Genomic DNA, 17588 nt, shown 5'->3' on the forward strand with positions numbered 1-17588 from the left:
CTGTAGGGTGGGGCTCAAAGGAGTCAGTGTGCTAAAATTTCTTCATTTTCCTTGTTAAGAATCAGAGGTGCTAGTTTCAAATCCTTTTTAGTCTGAAATCTGTATGCTAGATATTGAGTAAGGTGGTTTTATTGTTTTTTGTCACTTTGAATAATATTTCTGTTCATGTTAAAAACAAAATCAACTCTCTGTATAAATATATCAGGTGACCGTTAAAGCCCATGGGCCTCTTGTAAGATAAAAGAATCATTAAATGGGACCATGTTACAGGATAGAGTTATGCCCCTTGCATGCTATCAATATATATATATATTTAAATATGTATTCATTAATAATTATGTCCATATGTTTCATTTTATTCTAAACAGGGATCTTGCACCTGTTCCTTGTTTATTCTGAGGAGGTAATTTACTTTTGGAATATCTAAGCACAATATTCCAAGATGTATGGTCACTTCACGTCGGGTCAAGTTAGCGGATCAAGTTCTCCTAGATCGGAAGCTCCGAACTTGAAGAGTGACGAAGCAGCTGCAGTGGCAATCTTACAACATCTGAACAAAGAAGAGCTCCAAAGTCTCCTGGAGAATGATGACAAACTTCAGGATCTCATTTTAGACCTTCAACAGGTAAGGTAGTCTAGCGGTAGGACGCCGGGTTCGTGAACGAAGGGTGGCGGGTGCGAGCCACGTCGCAGCACTGTGTTGTATCCTTGAGCAAGATACTTTACTCCGCTTGTTCCAGTCTACTCAGCTGTAAATGAGATTGTGGTTGGGCAGTGCTAGAATTGTTGAATGCTAGCTGTGAGCGCCGAAATGGCAGCACCGGTTGTATGCTCCTCAGGGAGTCGGGAAAGATACTGGCTGGTTGCAACGGCCCTATAACCATAGATAATAAATTGTGAACCGCATTGAGACGACCTACAAACTAGGTTGTGATAAAGCGGTATAATTATTATTATTATGGATTCATGTGTTCTCATCACAGGTATTGTGTACTATGAAATACACATTACATGATAAATGTATGGAAAATATTGTAAAGGTAGGGAAAGAATCTCAGATGAGCCTTTGTTGTTTGAAAAATGACTGAAGTAGTGTTCTCAGATCAATAAGTTTCGAAACAGGTAGTTGACAGCTGGTTGAGCCTTCACGTACTATTATGCTTACAAGTACATATTCTGCAAGAATAGCCTGTTAAAAGTTGATGAATAGATCTAGCTATTTTTCCTTGCAAAAGAACACTTCTATAGGTGTATATAGTTTAACTTACAATAGGATTGCAGCATCAAACAGCATCACTTTACACATATCACAGCTGGACCATATAATCAATTTGCAAACGTGCTTAACCCTTTCAACACTGTAGACCAGAATGGACTCATCCAGATAAATGTATAGTAGAGTCTGCTAAAGTTACCTAGGGGTGAAAAGGTTAAAGAAATGACAGTATTATTAGTTTGACATAACAGCTTTCTAACACAAGCCAGGTATATATGAGAAAAAATAGTGATTGAATAATGACTTAGATATATATTATAGACAAGGAAATCTTTGGTCTGTGGATAAGATATAACCGACTTAACTACCTTTTGTACTGCCTCGGAATCATACCCTCAGGTTAAGATTTTCTTTTATCTGCATCAATCTTTATGAATTCTTAAATACTTTCCCCAGGTGAAGAACATTCAGACTGAACGTGAGATGTTGATGACACAGAACAGGAGCGTCGCAGAATATAATATTTCCTTGAGGCCAAAACTGGAGTCCCTTAAAACCAAACTTGCTACGAACTATGAAGAAGCCAGTAGCCTCAAGACAACTCTGGCCATGGACAAATCTAAACTAGGTATATACTTACAAGTAACAGTACAGAGAGAACAAGTCTAAACTAGGTATATACTTAACAGTACAGAGAGAACAATGTGAATTTTATATTATTTTTTGTATACTCCATAAATACATGTATTAAGTATCCCCTTACCACTACCAAAAGCTATAACTAACTGTGGGAAACTTTTTTTTTTTTTTTTGGCATACTGATTATCAAAGGTATATTCATGTTGGATAAAACAGTTTCAAACACTCGGTTACAGTTGTCCGCAGTGGTAAGGGATCCTTAAAATGAATAGTTTCATTTTTTAAACTGCTCTTGGCAAGAGCCGAGCGGCTTATCATAGAAAGTAGAATCTCCGATACTCACCTGTGGGTTACATAAAGTCTTCTGATACTCTTCTCCAAAAAATATTCCATACTTTAAATAATTGCTGAAAACAACATGTTTATCTCCGATGCTTTCTACAAGTGTTGTGGTGGTAAAATTTGTGCACTAGATTTGAGCGTTTTACTTTTAGCAACTCGGATTGAGGTCTGAGGAGTGTTACGCGTGTGAAACACCACAGACTTAGATAACAATCTAATTCCGTGGAAACACATGTGATTCGAGAAAGCACATGTGAAGACTGTCTGTAGAAGGAAGAAGTAAATATATATACTTATAAACCGTACGAGTGATGAAGTATAACCTCTATTTTGATGTTTTAAACGGGAACGTAATATGACATATCGTGCTTAGGTTGGTAACGGTAATGCCTCTGAGACGAGGCGATATGTGAACTGTGTATGCCTATCAAACATTTCTGTAACACAGCATGCTATTTCTGGTGTATTTATTTATGAAAGTGTAACAATTAAAGAACATGACACAACTGCCGCTGCTGTTTTACAAGAATTCGCGCCGTGTCAAAATATTATCCAATCCGGTGTAAGGGAAATAACTCTTACGTTGGTAAAGTCGCATTGAGAAATATATTAAACTCAAATATATTCCAAGAACATTTGTGAGATTTTGTTTATTCAATGACAGTAAATAAAGTCACTACATATATTTATAATTATTATTAATATGAATAAATAAAAATAAAAGGAGTACAATGTCTCTTTTCTCCATGCATGTTTTCCCACTAATGTTAATTATCCTTCATTTCACAAGCACAAAATGCACTTATTCTTTATTATCCATTCACCGATTGCCATTCTGCTAATTAATGAAAATTACAACAATGTGTCACATTTAAACAGGGTGAAAAAAGAGAAGAGGGAGAAATCATTTAAGTGGTGATTGATTTTGGAAATTCATAAGGCAACATGATCACATGACCTGATTGTCAATAAGCAGAATAAAGAACTCATATCTGAGGTATTATAGTAGATATTGATGCTCAACGTGTTACTGACGCACTTAAATTAAAGTGGTGAGCGGCTTTAATGTCACACTGACATTATTCTAGTTTTAATTTATTTTTTTGATAAATACAAATATTGATAACAAGAATCCCTTAAGCTTAGACTTGGTTTATCGTTACAAATTGGTTCAAATATTTCTATTCTACATTTTTTTCGTTATTATTTTTTATGTTGATTATGTCAATTGATTGATAGGTTTTACGTTCGCCTCACTATATGTCAATTATTTACAATCTGGATTGTATAGTGTGTTTTATGCTGTATTGTTGTGACAAGGGAGACAAATCATAAAACATGTTGTGCATAAGTTATTGAACAGTTTCACTATTCAGCCACTTCGGGCAGTGTTCAAACTAACATTAGTCCCGTAGTCAATCACCATGAAAAACATTGTAGGTTTATATGGGAATCACTTACTTCACAGACCAAGATGTCTATCCAGTTATTTTCTTCGATCTTTATGATTCCAAGATCAAACATAGTAGTTTATAGTGAAAAAGTGTTTATACACCTTACACCTTATACCAATGGTGTGTTAATAATGAATTCTAAGACTGTTTGGGCTGGAAGAACAGCAGAGGGTGTTGTTCTATTGATGGAATGGCTGCTTATGCTAACAACCTTTTAAAATTTTGTTCCCTGCTAATTTGTCCCCCATTCGTTCCCAGAGGGAACTATAGGTTTGCACTCTGTTCGTCCGTCCAAGAAGGACGATCCATGTGCGACATGTGTGTGAAAGTGACGATTTGTTTTCTAAAATATCAGTTTGAAGTGTGCTCCGGGCGCGGGTCGCATATTTCCCGCATATTATAGAGGGCCGAAGTTCTGACGTTAATCAACGACAGACCGATATGAAAAAAGTCGTTAAAATGTCAGAATAATTCGTGCTACAAGATTGGGTGTACAAGGACAGCTTGGGATGGCAGAGTGCAAGAATTAGGTCACTCACTGTGACATATAACTTGACCTTTGACCTTGGCTTTTGAAAAAGTTTGTCCGGGGCCTATCTTATTTCACCTGGAGTAATCAAATTTGGTTCACAAGGACATCTTGTGATGGCGAAAAGTGTACTGTTCGTTAAATATAGAAATCTTTATCGGAGGGGGACTATAGATTGCCTTACAATACTTTGCCTTGTTAAAAAAAGGTCTGAATTGTAAAATGGTTTTAACGCTGATGTAACTTTGAATAGAAAAATTGATGTGTCTTTATGTCCTGTAAAACACTGGCTGTAGCTAGGTAGTGTGATAATCAAATTATGGCTTACAGGAGCAAGCATTTCTGGATTGAGATGAACAATGAATGTTCCAAAAATATCTGTATATATTGCAAGTTTTTCCCAATCAGATATGAAAAGGTACGGGTCACCTGTCCGATCACATGGGTCACCTCCCATATTAATACCCCCCAGTGTGCTAACATCCAGGCTAACAGAGTAAAAAATTAATAATATTTTTTTTTGAATTTATTTTTTTAGTGTTACGGGGTTTGATTACATTTTCTATTCAATCTAGATGATATGAAAAATGAAAGTAAATTTAGAATGCATGCAGCTCAGGTAAAATGTAACTTGTCTGCTGTGTTGTAGATGCCTTGCGAGGAGAGCTGTCTTTAGATACTGTAAGTGTGCTACTACAAACAGCTACAGCAAAAACCGAGGAAGATGCTGAGGTAAAACAAGACGTTTATTTATGTTTCTTTTCACTGTACCACATTAATAATATGCATGGTTTCCATCGTTTTCTGTTAAATTAATTTTGTTGTTGAAAACTTTCTTGGTCCACTGGTATGTACAGCAACCAAATCTGTACACATCTGTACACGATACATGTATATAAATGATACAATATTCAATTTACAGTCAGTAAAACAAGCCTTACCTGTTTATAAAGAACTGTTTAATATTTTTTGATTGAAGTCGTCATGTATTGATGTCCATCTACAATATTTCAGTGTTAACAGTAAGCCTTGGGTTTTACCAAATTCGACGAAAACCCCGAGGGTGGAATTTCCCTGTCCTATATGGCATGAAAGAGTATTTTTTTCCTCCTTCCAACAACCAGAATAAACTCAGAAACCATGAAAATTCCTTTGGACTGAGTGCCATTTTGAGAATATCAACTTTTCCTCTGAGCTTTTGTGACAAAAACGAATCTATCAGCGAGATTTAGCATACCAGTAAAATTAATTTCATCTTTCTAACGGGTACAGCAAATATATCGTAAAAGGTTTTAAATTCATCACGTTACCTTTTCTGCATTGCAGCATCAGAGTTTTTCAAATTTGTGATGTCACGTCAAGTGAAATGGGGTGTAAGATAGAAAATTTCTTACACCCCTTTTCTATCCCTTGACAGCTCTATCTAATTACGATCATGTAAATGAGAGAAAGGACTGTGTCCTTCACACTTTCTACGATTTTACGGGGATACCAACAAGTCACATGTGGTGCCGCAGTAAGTGGTGCCGGAAATGCTTAATCTAAATTTATTCTTTTTATTTACAGGAAATTTCTGACCAATTCTTTGACCGAAAAATGGACGTGGAAACTTATTTGGAACAATACCTAAATAAAAGGACTCTTTCACATCTGCAACTAGTGAAATCACAAAAGCTCAATGAACTCATACGTGCTCAGCACAGTCAAGCCCAACAGAGCAATCAACAAACCAGTTATAACTGGGGCTCTGGATCCCAAGGTGGTAGCTACCCGGCCCCGCCTCCCATAGCCCAGCCGGGCAGTGGCGTGCCCTACCCCAGTGGTTACCCTTACCATACAGGAGGAGCTTTTCAAATGCCCCAGACTGGTAATTACAACCATAGATGACAGGGAAATGCTCATGAAAGAATTACATTTCAATCTTGAATAAAACCTATTTAATTGTGAACTGTCCAATTTTGATCATTTGTGTTCATTAGAAATGACTCCTGTACAGTATACAATTGTCATGTACTTTGTGAAAAGGGAAATAACTCCAAGACCATTTACATTGATTCTGTGTTTTAATATTTGAGAAGTTTGTGGTTCATATTATACCACTGTGTGTCATGTCTAGAATGGTTAACATTGCAAAAGTTATAGTAGGTAAAAAAGTGTTCCTCCGTCGTCAATTTCATGTATATTTTAGAATGTACGAGAAGGGGTGCAATGTTGATTAACTATTATTTTTTGCAAAAAAATTGCTTTCACAACTAACTAATGCTTCATATGATTTACTGGAAAATATTTAAACAGTAAATTTTACAGAAGCTTCACATCCAGTGATACAGTATTTGGTTATCATGTTTATCTTACTTTTGTCTGTTTATTTACAATGTTCAGAGAGGTTTTTCGGGATGCGTATGATAGCTACATGTTAACGTTTTGATTAATGTGATGTTGCATATATGTGGAGTCAAAGTTTATACAAAGGTCATGACCTGTATATGCATACTCTATGTTAGAAACATTTCACAAGTCTCTAATTTTGGCTTTCTTGGTGAGATAGTTAAATTACAAGTACGGAACACACGTTTTTCATTGCATACTAAAAAATACAACCCCCCCCCCTCCACTAACATATTAACGCTATCAAAGATTTTTTGATTTTTTTTCACAAATCAAGAAATCTGCATCAACCAAAACAAAGCAGTAAAATATCTGCTTAGTATACTTTAGGTTAAATGAAAAAAAGTTTATACCATTAATAACATACAGGTGTCATAGTTTTTAAATTCCCGTTAATTAATTACAGATTTTAATTTCAATTGAAATTTGATCAAGAGAATGAACTTTGAATCCCCGTAAATCAGCTTTGATTCTTGGGTTTGAAAGATCATGACTGTTGGACGTGTTTTTACCCTCCAAGTTTAATGGGAATTCAAATATTAGTTAACTTAAGAAATTTTAAACGTCGAAGGTGAACTGAAAAATCCTGAAATTAAGGCTTGGACTCGAAATTTGAAATTAATCACCATGGAAAAATTGTGACTTACTCTTATTGTATATAGAATATGTGTGATGGTATTACATTGTGCGACCCCTGCGGCAGGAATTTTAGTTTTGTATTTCATTATGTATTTTAAATGCATCTGTTTGCCTCTGTCTTGTGTTAAAACATAATATTAGTACATGTATTGTCTTTTTGTTACACCCTTTTTTTTTATTTTTAACATCATCATGAAGATAATTTCTTTAACAAGATGTGAGTTATGACTTGTGGCCAATATTCAGTTGCTTTTTTGATATTTTGTTTGAACATTACATGTATATTATAGGAGAATGGAGCTTGCCATCCTACCAATAGTTCGGAGCTAATTAGGTACCATTTATTCTCGTTGCCATATGAATTGTGAATCATGAAAGGAAAACAATTAGTGACACCCACTATGCAGTACTCAGCCAGGACATAAATGTATTGTATTTTTTTTTTTTTTTTAAGGAACATGTTTTCTTACGTATCCCCATAACTTAATAAATCTTTTCTGTAAAGAAACCTATACTTGTGGAACTTTTTATAAAAACCGAATAAAGATGAGACTATCAAAACGAAATCTTACAACAGTATTCAGAGATTGAAAATGCAATATTGGCAGGAAGGGTTCGGAACCATGGACTTCTGTTCGCAATACGGTCGCTCTAACCTTCTGAACTACCTAACCTGTCAGCAGTGGTTTTCTTGCCAAGTCCTGATATGGTTATATACCTGAAACGAATGTAAGGGGAAGTTACTCTGCACATCTTTGTACGTGAAGACTACAGAGAGATTCTGAAGTGGGCAGTGAGACAAGGATCCTTAAGTGATTTTTTTGTTTGAGTGGTTTTATGTCCGCTTCACTACCGAGTAGTTCCGTTATTCAGCAGACGAAGAAAAGATAGGAAAGTGAGTAGGCGGGATAAAGTATCTAGTGAAAGGATAGAAAAGGGTGAACTTAAGTAAAGAGCAGGGTACAATTTAATATTTCTGGTGTCAGTAGATGTTCGTTTGCTTAACGCTGCCTTCGTGCAAGATATTTCAGTCACTATATCATAGAGACAGATATATGATGCACCAAGCACAACTGATGGGACATCATGAAGTTAATTAACACAATTTAGAGATCGTGTTATTGAAGGAAAGAGGGATTTGTGCTGCTATTTTACTTGCTTGTGTTTTAGAAATTTGTAGCGTATTTTGTACATCTTGGATAACTTTAAAAACAGGTATTAGACATTGCCTATTAGACATTGCCTATTAGACAATGCATTATGCTTGCCCTTTAAAGAAACCCTTAATGCTTTGAATCACTAATTTTTCAAAAGTCAGTGTAGAAGCTTTCAAACTTTGAAACATCAATTTTAAAAAAATGTTGAGGTTTTCGGAGCATTAATTTTCGAAGAGTAATAGAGGACTGTGAATATTATTTTTTTCGAAGAGACAGTAGAGGCTTAGAAGTACTTATTTTCTTGGATTATTCATTTCCAGAGAAACGGAAGGAGCTTCAAATATTTTGGAGAATTGCTGGAGACTTAAGGATATTCTTTTCGTGATTTTTTCGAAGAATTGTGAGAGGCTTTGGAACATTAATGTTCGGGGGAAAGTAGAGGCTTTGCAATATTGATATTTGTTATATCATACTTTGAAATGGATCATTTCTGAATAGCCTACATTTTTTGGATATCATTCTTAAAGATTAGCAGATGCTTCGAAATATTAATCTTCGGTATTTGCAATAAAAAAATGTTTAATATGTCATTTTGAAAGTTTTTTGTTTTTTTTTTTAAATTAGGAAAACTTAATGATAAAAATTTCGAAAATTTAATGAATTTCTTTAATGCCAAACATGTCAATAAAAAAGGATATTGATTTGGAAAAAAAGTAATAATTAAAACTTAACCAGCGCCACAGTGAAAATTGTCAACGTTAAATATTTCATTTAAACCGAAAATGCCATCAACCATTACTGCTATGTTCATGCCATGCAAGTTAAGTTATATATATAACTAATATCTGTTTTCCCTTTTTTAATGTGTTATTTTGTGTTTGTGAACAGGATAATGATGTGTATTGATGACGCTATAGAATGACTTGATGATACGTGATAACAAGTAGAGTTATCGAAGTAAAATGTGATCAACATAGACAACAGGTGGTTTGTGATTTTTGTTCTCAAAATAAACAGGTGTACACCTGTAACCAGAAGTGCCTTTCAAATAGAGTATTTTTATATTATTTATATTTAAGCATTAAACAAATAATCTGTTGCGTGTTATGGTCCTATAACACGGAACAGGATTCGGTGGTACTCAGGGATCGTTAAAGAACATGATTAAATGTAGATTCCATGTGAAACGATGTTCTTCGTTGTTAACTAACTAGTAAATCAATTCAAAATTACAGAGTTTACAAAACTCTGAATCCTGAAAGGTGGAGTCTTCTGTTACAAATGCAACACCAATCACGAAAGTCAAGAAAAGTAAACATGCTATAAAGGGCTTAAGAATTCATAACATGCATATATAGTAAAGGCAACATCGGAAGTCTGGTCATCAGATAATGATGACTGACTTTTTTTGTCTGCTTACCTGGTAGAAATTTATAGTTGAGATATTTGCTTGTCAGGAAACTTATATTCCTAATAACTTCTCATGCGTTGGAAAAAAATAGGTGGTAGATTGGTTTGGTTTGGTTTTATTAGCTCATGGTGAGCTTATGCCATACCGCAGCGTCCGTCGCCCGTCCGTCAACTTTTCCTTTAAAACGCTACTAGTCCTGAACGGCCGAGTAGATTTTGACTAAATTTGGTCTGGAGTATCCTTAGGCCAAGGGGACTCAATTTTTTATAAACGGCGGGTGTGGCCCCCCTGGGGCAGAGGGGCGGGGCCCAAAAGGGGAAATAGAGGTAAAACCTTGAAAATCCTTCTTCTACAGTAGGGATTAAAGGATTTTATCCTAATTTAGTCTGGAGCATTCTTGTGCCAAGGGGACTCAATTTTGTATAAATGGTGTGTGTGGCCCCCCTGGGGGTTGGGGGGTGGGGCCCAAAAGGGGAAATAAAGCAAATTCTTTAAAATCCTTCTTCTACCATATGGATTGAGGGATTTTATCCTAATTTAGTTGGAGCATCCTTGGACAAAAGGGACTCAATTTCGTATAAACAGCGAGTGTGGCCCCTCTGGGGACAGAAGGGAGAGGCCCAATAGGGGAAACATAGCAAATTCTTCAAATACCTTCTTCTTCTGTACGAATGGCAGGATTTTGTCCAAATTTGGTATGAAGCATCATTGGGTGAAGGGGAACCAATTTTGTATAAACGATGTGTCTAACCCCCCTGGAGGCAGAGGGGCGGGCCCAATAGGGGAAATAGAGGTAAAACCTTTGAAATCCTTCCTTTACCATAGGGATTTAGGGATTTTATCCTAATTTAGTCTCGAGCATCCTTGGGCCAAGGGGACCCAATTTTGTATATGCAGTGGGTGTGGTCTCCCAGGGGCAGAAGGGCGGGGCCCAATAGGAGAAATAGAGGTAAAACCTTTAAATCCTTCTTCGACCATCGAGATTAAGGGATTTTTTCCATATTAAGTTTGGGGCATCCTTGGACCATGGGGTCTCAATTTTGTATAATTGGTGGGTATGACCCCCCTAGGGGCATAGGGGTGGGGCTCTGTTTGAATTTTTTTCTCGCTATATATCAAGTATTGGATGGATCTTTCTGAAATTTCATATGTATTTACAGAACCTACCATGGAGTGCTATATCTTTACTTCATACCAATTATTTTAAACATATTCAGGTGAGTGAAACAGGCCCTCTGGGCCTCTTGTTTTGTTTTACGTCCCATCAACAGCTAAGGTCATTTAAGGACGTGCCTCCATGTGTGATGTGTAGGCGTGATTGTGTGTGTGGGTGGGTGGGTGCAGGAGACGGGGTTTGTTGGTGTACTTGCCTCATTGTGATAGCGCAGATTTGATGCCGTTTTTATTGTGCTACCTCATCTGTGACGCGTATACTTCTTTAGTAGACAAGACTCACAAACGACCTGATACTCTGACCAATATTTTTGTCTTACAAGTTTTAAAAAGGATAGAGTAGCGACCATACTGTAGGAAAATTTCAAGATACAAAAGTGACAAAAAAAGGTTCCATGGTGGCTTTAATGTAAATTTGTTTGAGGATAAATAAGACGTGGGTATTTTGAAATCAGATATCTTCGTGGAGCCCAGATATCATGGTTTCCGGACAAGAAACCATTTCGTGGGAACATTCGTTGATTACCAGTAACCACTCAAACGGGGAATTGCTTTATGTCAAACTTTGAAGATGAAGATTCCACATGAAATCTACGAAATTACAAACCCCACGAAAACTAGTGTTTTAACAGTAATTTTCAGAATTCATATAATTCATATCAAAACTTAAACAGTTCATTTGTATAGATAAATGAAGTTCAACTTCATCAGAATACAAAAAGCAGATCGAAATGGAACAGTCTGTTGAAATATTGTTTCACAAAACAAGTGTCGATTTGCATGAAACTGGTCTCGTGCTCAAGCGTAGATTTTGTGCTCAAGTTTAATTTCTTGTTCTTGTTATAACTTAATTAAAAAATCTGTATTTGTCCATGAAGAGACTTAATTTAGGCCAGATACTCTTTCCAATGTTAACATTTGACTTTGTGATCGTTTGACAGGAGTTAAGTGAGTTGCAAAATAGATGGTTTGAGCGCAGAATCCATGCTTGAGCATGGAACGGCTTCATGAATACGGGCTCTGATAATATTTTATCTGTGCATTTCGTCTTGCTTGTACTGTTTTCAAAATAGTCTACAAACAACACAACAAGACATAATTACTTGTTTGTTCAGACTTCAGAGACAAGGGACCGATATAACATATTTATTCTAGAGGATAACACCTAATAAGTATAAGTGGTTTTAAACAGGGATTATTCAGAAACGAAATAGAAAATAGTATACAACAACGTTAATGCACATGAACAAAACAAGTCTTTACGAAGTGACCCCACTCCTGTGTGATGTAGACAGAAATCTCGTGGAAATCAACGAAATTACAAACCCCACGAAAATTAGTGTTTTAACAGTAATTTTCAGAATTCATAACCAAACATCAACAGTACATATGTATAAATAAATATATTCAGTTCAACTTCACAAGAATACAAAAAACAGATCGAAATGGTACATGCTTAAATACATAACAGAAAAACAATGGTTGATTGAAATATATTATGTCATAGAACAATTGTTTATTCAAACATCGATCATCTGATATTTTTTTTATCTGTGCTTTTTGTCTTGCTTGCACTGTTTTCAACTGATTACATTGCCAACAAGACATATTTACTTGTATGTTTGTTCAGAATTCAGAGACAAGGGACCAATATAACATATATTCAAGACATTAACACCTAATAAGTATAAGTGGTTTTAAACAGGGATCATTCAGAAATGAAGTAGAAAATAACGTTAATGCAAAGGAACAAAGCAAGTCTTTCCTAAGTGATCCCACTCCTGTGTGATGTAGACATAAATCTCAATTTAAGGGTAAGATTTGTGAGGTTAAGCGCGAAGGCTAATTCAAACATCTTATCCCGAGGGTTGATACTTCTCTGTCTGCATTACAACATACAGGAGTGATTGATTGCTTCTCTACTACACTTTCCTATCACATGAATAAGTTGTAATTGGGACCCAAGTTTACCATCCAGAACACATGCTATATGTATGCCATATTGACGACACGACACCGTCTACACTGCATAAAGTGATGATTGATACATGAAGTGTCGTTTTCAGAATAATAGCGTAAACAATCAATCCCTAGGTAAATTAAAACCAATAGAAACTATATTCCCTGTGTGATCTAGACAGTGACATCTCAACCCGAGGGTCATGCATACACTACCCAATGTAACTATAGGTCATACTCTGGGTATGTCACAATAACCTGTTCCCATACAAAGTTAATATTGAAAATTAAATAAAGGGTGATATTGAGGTATATTGATCTTATTACAAAATGCCTTTAAACTACCCGATCCATGAAAGAAAAAAATATCTCAAATTTGCTCAATGATGAATCGATATATATATATCAGATATAGAACCGTGTATTTCAATTAATTTAAAAAGCGTTATAGATTGCAGCCCTGTACCCGTGTGATAGGCAATCGACCCCGTCAACTGCATTGTAAGGTATAACAGCAGTGGTATGGACCAGGAAGTAATTTACATTCATTACGCCACTGTAGTTACCCGTAAGTGTCTATATCAGTCTTATCCTGGTAACTATTGCATGCAGTAGTGTATGTCGGTGTTTTGGTTAAACGTAAACAGGTAAGTGTCACGTTGCAGTATTTCATTTACATTTTGATCACTCATGAAAGCACGAAACTGTTACTATGACTGTGCAATCCGTCTGCTATAGATAAGAAACAACCAAATTATCCATTAAACATATATTTATTGACTTAAATTGATATTATGACTGTGCGATCGCCTCTCATATACATAATGTATGTTCAACAAGATAGTTATTCATTGTGCCTCCTGGTAATATGAATTGTCTTATTCATGCATCTTGAAATGATGGTATAACATCGACTCATGGTCATAGATTAAGGGTTCCATGGTCGATCAGGAATGAGACAAATGAAGCACAGCGAATTGTATGCAATAAAAGCTATACGCAATCACCGGTAGTCTCAGACTTCGCTCGTTTAGTGCAGTGAAGGATATTATTATTATTATATCATTAGAGCGATACCCTAAATGCACTCATGCAATCTGTGACGTCAGACACATTTCTATGGTATTGCTTATTTATCTATTTGAGGTCTGTTTGTCTCTTTAAATACAAACAACATAGACAATATGTAGACTTTTATGTTATCAACTGATTCCTATACAGGTAGGTATCGGCTCGGTCATTCAATACCCAATATCTCGATTCCGAAATCTAAACAAAGCAGGGTCACCAATTGTCTTCCATTGTAATTTTGGTATTAAATGATGCTACATGCATCCATTTAATGATATAACATATTTTGTAATGTGTATTTAATTTGTACAAAGAGAAAAATAGACATGAAATTGATCAATAGAAAATGCCACAGATATGTGTTCATCTGATATCCCATATTACACGTGTGCATTGAGGGTACGGATTTTGACTTACTTATACAATCACTCATAGCAGTGAGGATCCCCGTACCACTGCCAAAAACTGTAACTACCCATTGGAAACTGTTTTATAGCTTTGATAAATCGCTTAAGAAAATAATGTCATACCTTGCGTGATTTTATGTATTTTTAAAGATAAATTAAACAAACTGTAATTAACAGCAGTGTTTTGAGTGTAAACATTAAGTGGGGCTAGACCGAGATTCGAGTCTTTAAGGGGAGACTTCTTTGTATAGGAAAATCAACAGTGTAGTGGGACAGCGATCCTTAGTTCACTTATTATATAAATTCATTTGCAATTCAATTGCTCAATATGAACTTTTTATTGTAGACTAGCAGAACACAAATGCAATAACATAAGAATTTAACATGAAAGATAATTGGTTTTCCGTTATGAATTTTATGTTTGAGTAATGTTCTATGGTGGCTGTTCGTCTCTTTGTTGTACGTTGTGATATATAATTATTCTGTTTTGAGAAAGGGGCGGATTGCCTCGACAGCTTGACAAATCATGATTTGTCTGAACTGTCGTTATTACGTCTTTGATTATAAACTGTACACATATACGATTCGGATAAATCCGTATAATGATAGCATATACCTTTGAGACGAGTTCATCTAGCAACCACTGAATCGGTTGTCCCACTATCTAGCCAGGGTTTAAATTGACAAATTGACCTTTCTCATTGTTATCTATCCCAGTTATGCTGAAGTTTGGCAAGGGAGCCGCCAACTTTATTCTGATAATGAAGATATAGGTGGATTATCGGGACCCTGCTCTTTTTTATTTATCTAAGCTCACACATGTTCTAATTTAAACAATGCTGGTATTTTCCCACAGACTGTGTGCTATCTAGATCAATAATTCGTTCATGCGAATTGTGATAAAAGAAAGAAATGTTTACTCAAAAAAATATAAATGGAAAAAGGTGTTTTTTTTGAAGTACAAAGTAATCGCTGAATACACACAGTTAATATTATCAAATTATATTTAAGCTTGTCCGTATACACTAATTTGTATAGCCTGCCCTCTCCTGTAAGGGATTGCTCTCTTCAGTGCAGCCTCATATCGACTGTATTATGACCGGTATCTGTGCTTATCACTTCTGTCAATATCTAATTAAAATCAGGTGTAAAACACAAGCTATTGAACGTGTCATTATATTCGATATACTTCTATGTATTGATCTCAACACTGTATGATAAAAGGTTTACCACATACATCTATTTATGGATTAAAATATTTAATGTATTATTTTCTAGATAAAGAAATTGGATTGGTGCTGAACTTTTGTAACAAATATGGCTGAGGCACTTGCATGGAGGTTAGTATAGTAATTATTTTAGCCTAACGAGTTTGTTATACGTATTTATTTGTGATGAAATTTAAGTCGTTTGAATCATTTTATTTATCGATTTTTTATTTTACAAGCATAACTTGAAATACTGAATGATATTGATACAAAACACAGTAGCTGTTTTTAACTCACCTTAGTGAGCTTATGCCGTGGTGCGGCGTCCGGCGTCACTATTTTAATTTTAACAACTTCTTCTTAAAAACCAAGAGGCCTAGGGTGATGATATTTGGCCAGAAGCAAATTGGAATGAAGCGCTACCAAGTTTTTCAAATAAATGACCTTCGCCTATTTTCAAGGACACAGGGGTCAAATATGTTAAACACTTTAAACAACTTCTTCTGAATAACCAAAATGTCCAGGGTGATGATATTTGGCCAGTAGCATGCTAGGATGAAGGGCTACTAAGATTTTTCAAATGAATGACCTTTACATCTACTCAAGGTCACAGGGGTCAAATATGTTTAAAACCTTTATACAACTTCTTCTCAATTACCAAAAGGCCTAGGATAATAATATTTGGCCAGTAACATGCCTGGATGAAAGGCTGCCAAGTTTGTTCAAACGAATGACAATGACAAATATTCATGGTCACAGGGGACAAATATGTGTAAAATCTTTAAACAACTTCCTCTGAATAACCAAAAGACCTAGGATAATATTATTTGGCCAGTCAAATGCTGGGATTAAGCGCTACCAAGATTGTTCAAATGAATGACCTTGACATATATTCAAGGTTACAGGGGACAAATATGTTTAAAACGTTTTAGCGACTTATTCTCAATAAGCAAAAGGCCAAGGGCGATGATATTTGGCCATTAACATTCTGGGATGAAGGACTATCAAGTTTGTTCAAATGAATGACCTTCGCCCATATTCAAGGTCACAGTGGTCAATATATGTTTAAATCTTTAAATGACTTGTTCTGTATAAGCAAAAGGTCCAGGGTAAAGATGTGTTGCCGGAAGCATGCTGGGTTGGAAGACTATAATCTTTGTTCAACCTCATGTCCTTGTTCGACATTCAAGGTCACAGGCGTCATATGTTTAAATCTTTTCATAGGTTCTTATGAATCAATCACTGATATTCTGCCTGTAGCTGTAAGTCCACTTTTAAGATTACATGTATGAGATTAATACCAGGTGAGCGATCCAGGCCCATTGGGTGTCTTGTTTCTGTATATAAACGTGTCTTGGATACGCTTTCTCAGATTTATTTTAAATTGACTATTTTATTTATTTATATTTTTTCAGCGATGACGAAGATTCTGATGAGTGAGTACTTTTTATCTTTCAAGTAAACAATGGAAGACAAAATAATGAGTATGTATGCATGATCATTGTTCAATTTTCACATTTAAAAAGTATATCCAAACGAAAAATTTGCCTTTTTGAAAAATGATCGTATTTCACTACATGAAATTACACTATCATTATTCTTATCTGCATCAATAATACAAAGCCTTGTATGTTTGTTTCCCCCTGAAAGCAAAAGACATCAATAAAATAAAATAAAGCTGGCCGTAATTTTAATAACTTATCGACTTTATAGCCAGTGTTTAAATGACGAGTTGACCCTTTACTGTTAAAAGTCACAGTTTCTCGTGCCCTTTTAACACACAGCCGCCATTTTTTTCTGATAAAGCAGATATAGGTGAAATATCGTGACCTCAAGCTGATTTATTGAAGCTCACATGCTTTGATTTAGACGAAAAAGGTATTTTCCCACACATTACATAATCCATAGATCTTTTCATTGTGGTGGCCATAAATATTTAAGATAAGAAAAAGGAGGTTTTTAGTTTATTTTTTGGAGGGAGGGGGTGGGGGCTGG

General features: G+C 35.5%; 1 protein-coding gene and 1 long non-coding RNA gene across 3 annotated transcripts in view; both read left to right on the top strand.

The window, feature by feature from the left end:
• LOC110464636 (vacuolar protein sorting-associated protein 37B-like) overlaps positions 1–9345 on the top strand; it is a 12720-nt gene extending 3375 nt beyond the window's left edge. For both annotated transcript variants that reach the window (XM_021519964.1, XM_021519965.1), the window contains exons 2-5: positions 369–625; positions 1673–1844; positions 4830–4912; positions 5747–9345. In XM_021519964.1, coding sequence (XP_021375639.1) covers positions 443–625; positions 1673–1844; positions 4830–4912; positions 5747–6067 — 759 coding nt within the window. In that variant the 5' untranslated portion in view covers positions 369–442 and the 3' untranslated portion in view covers positions 6068–9345. The remainder of the gene's footprint in view (positions 1–368; positions 626–1672; positions 1845–4829; positions 4913–5746) is intronic.
• A 4123-nt stretch (positions 9346–13468) lies between these two features.
• The window catches only part of LOC110464637, a 5036-nt gene continuing 916 nt past the window's right edge, over positions 13469–17588 (top strand). Inside the window, exons 1-3 of the long non-coding RNA XR_002464520.1 lie at positions 13469–13554; positions 15664–15725; positions 17009–17029. This is a non-coding gene — a long non-coding RNA (uncharacterized LOC110464637). The remainder of the gene's footprint in view (positions 13555–15663; positions 15726–17008; positions 17030–17588) is intronic.

Source organism: Mizuhopecten yessoensis, unplaced genomic scaffold (genome assembly GCF_002113885.1).
Source record: "Mizuhopecten yessoensis strain PY_sf001 unplaced genomic scaffold, ASM211388v2 scaffold11017, whole genome shotgun sequence".
NCBI classification, from domain to species: Eukaryota; Metazoa; Mollusca; class Bivalvia; order Pectinida; family Pectinidae; genus Mizuhopecten; species Mizuhopecten yessoensis.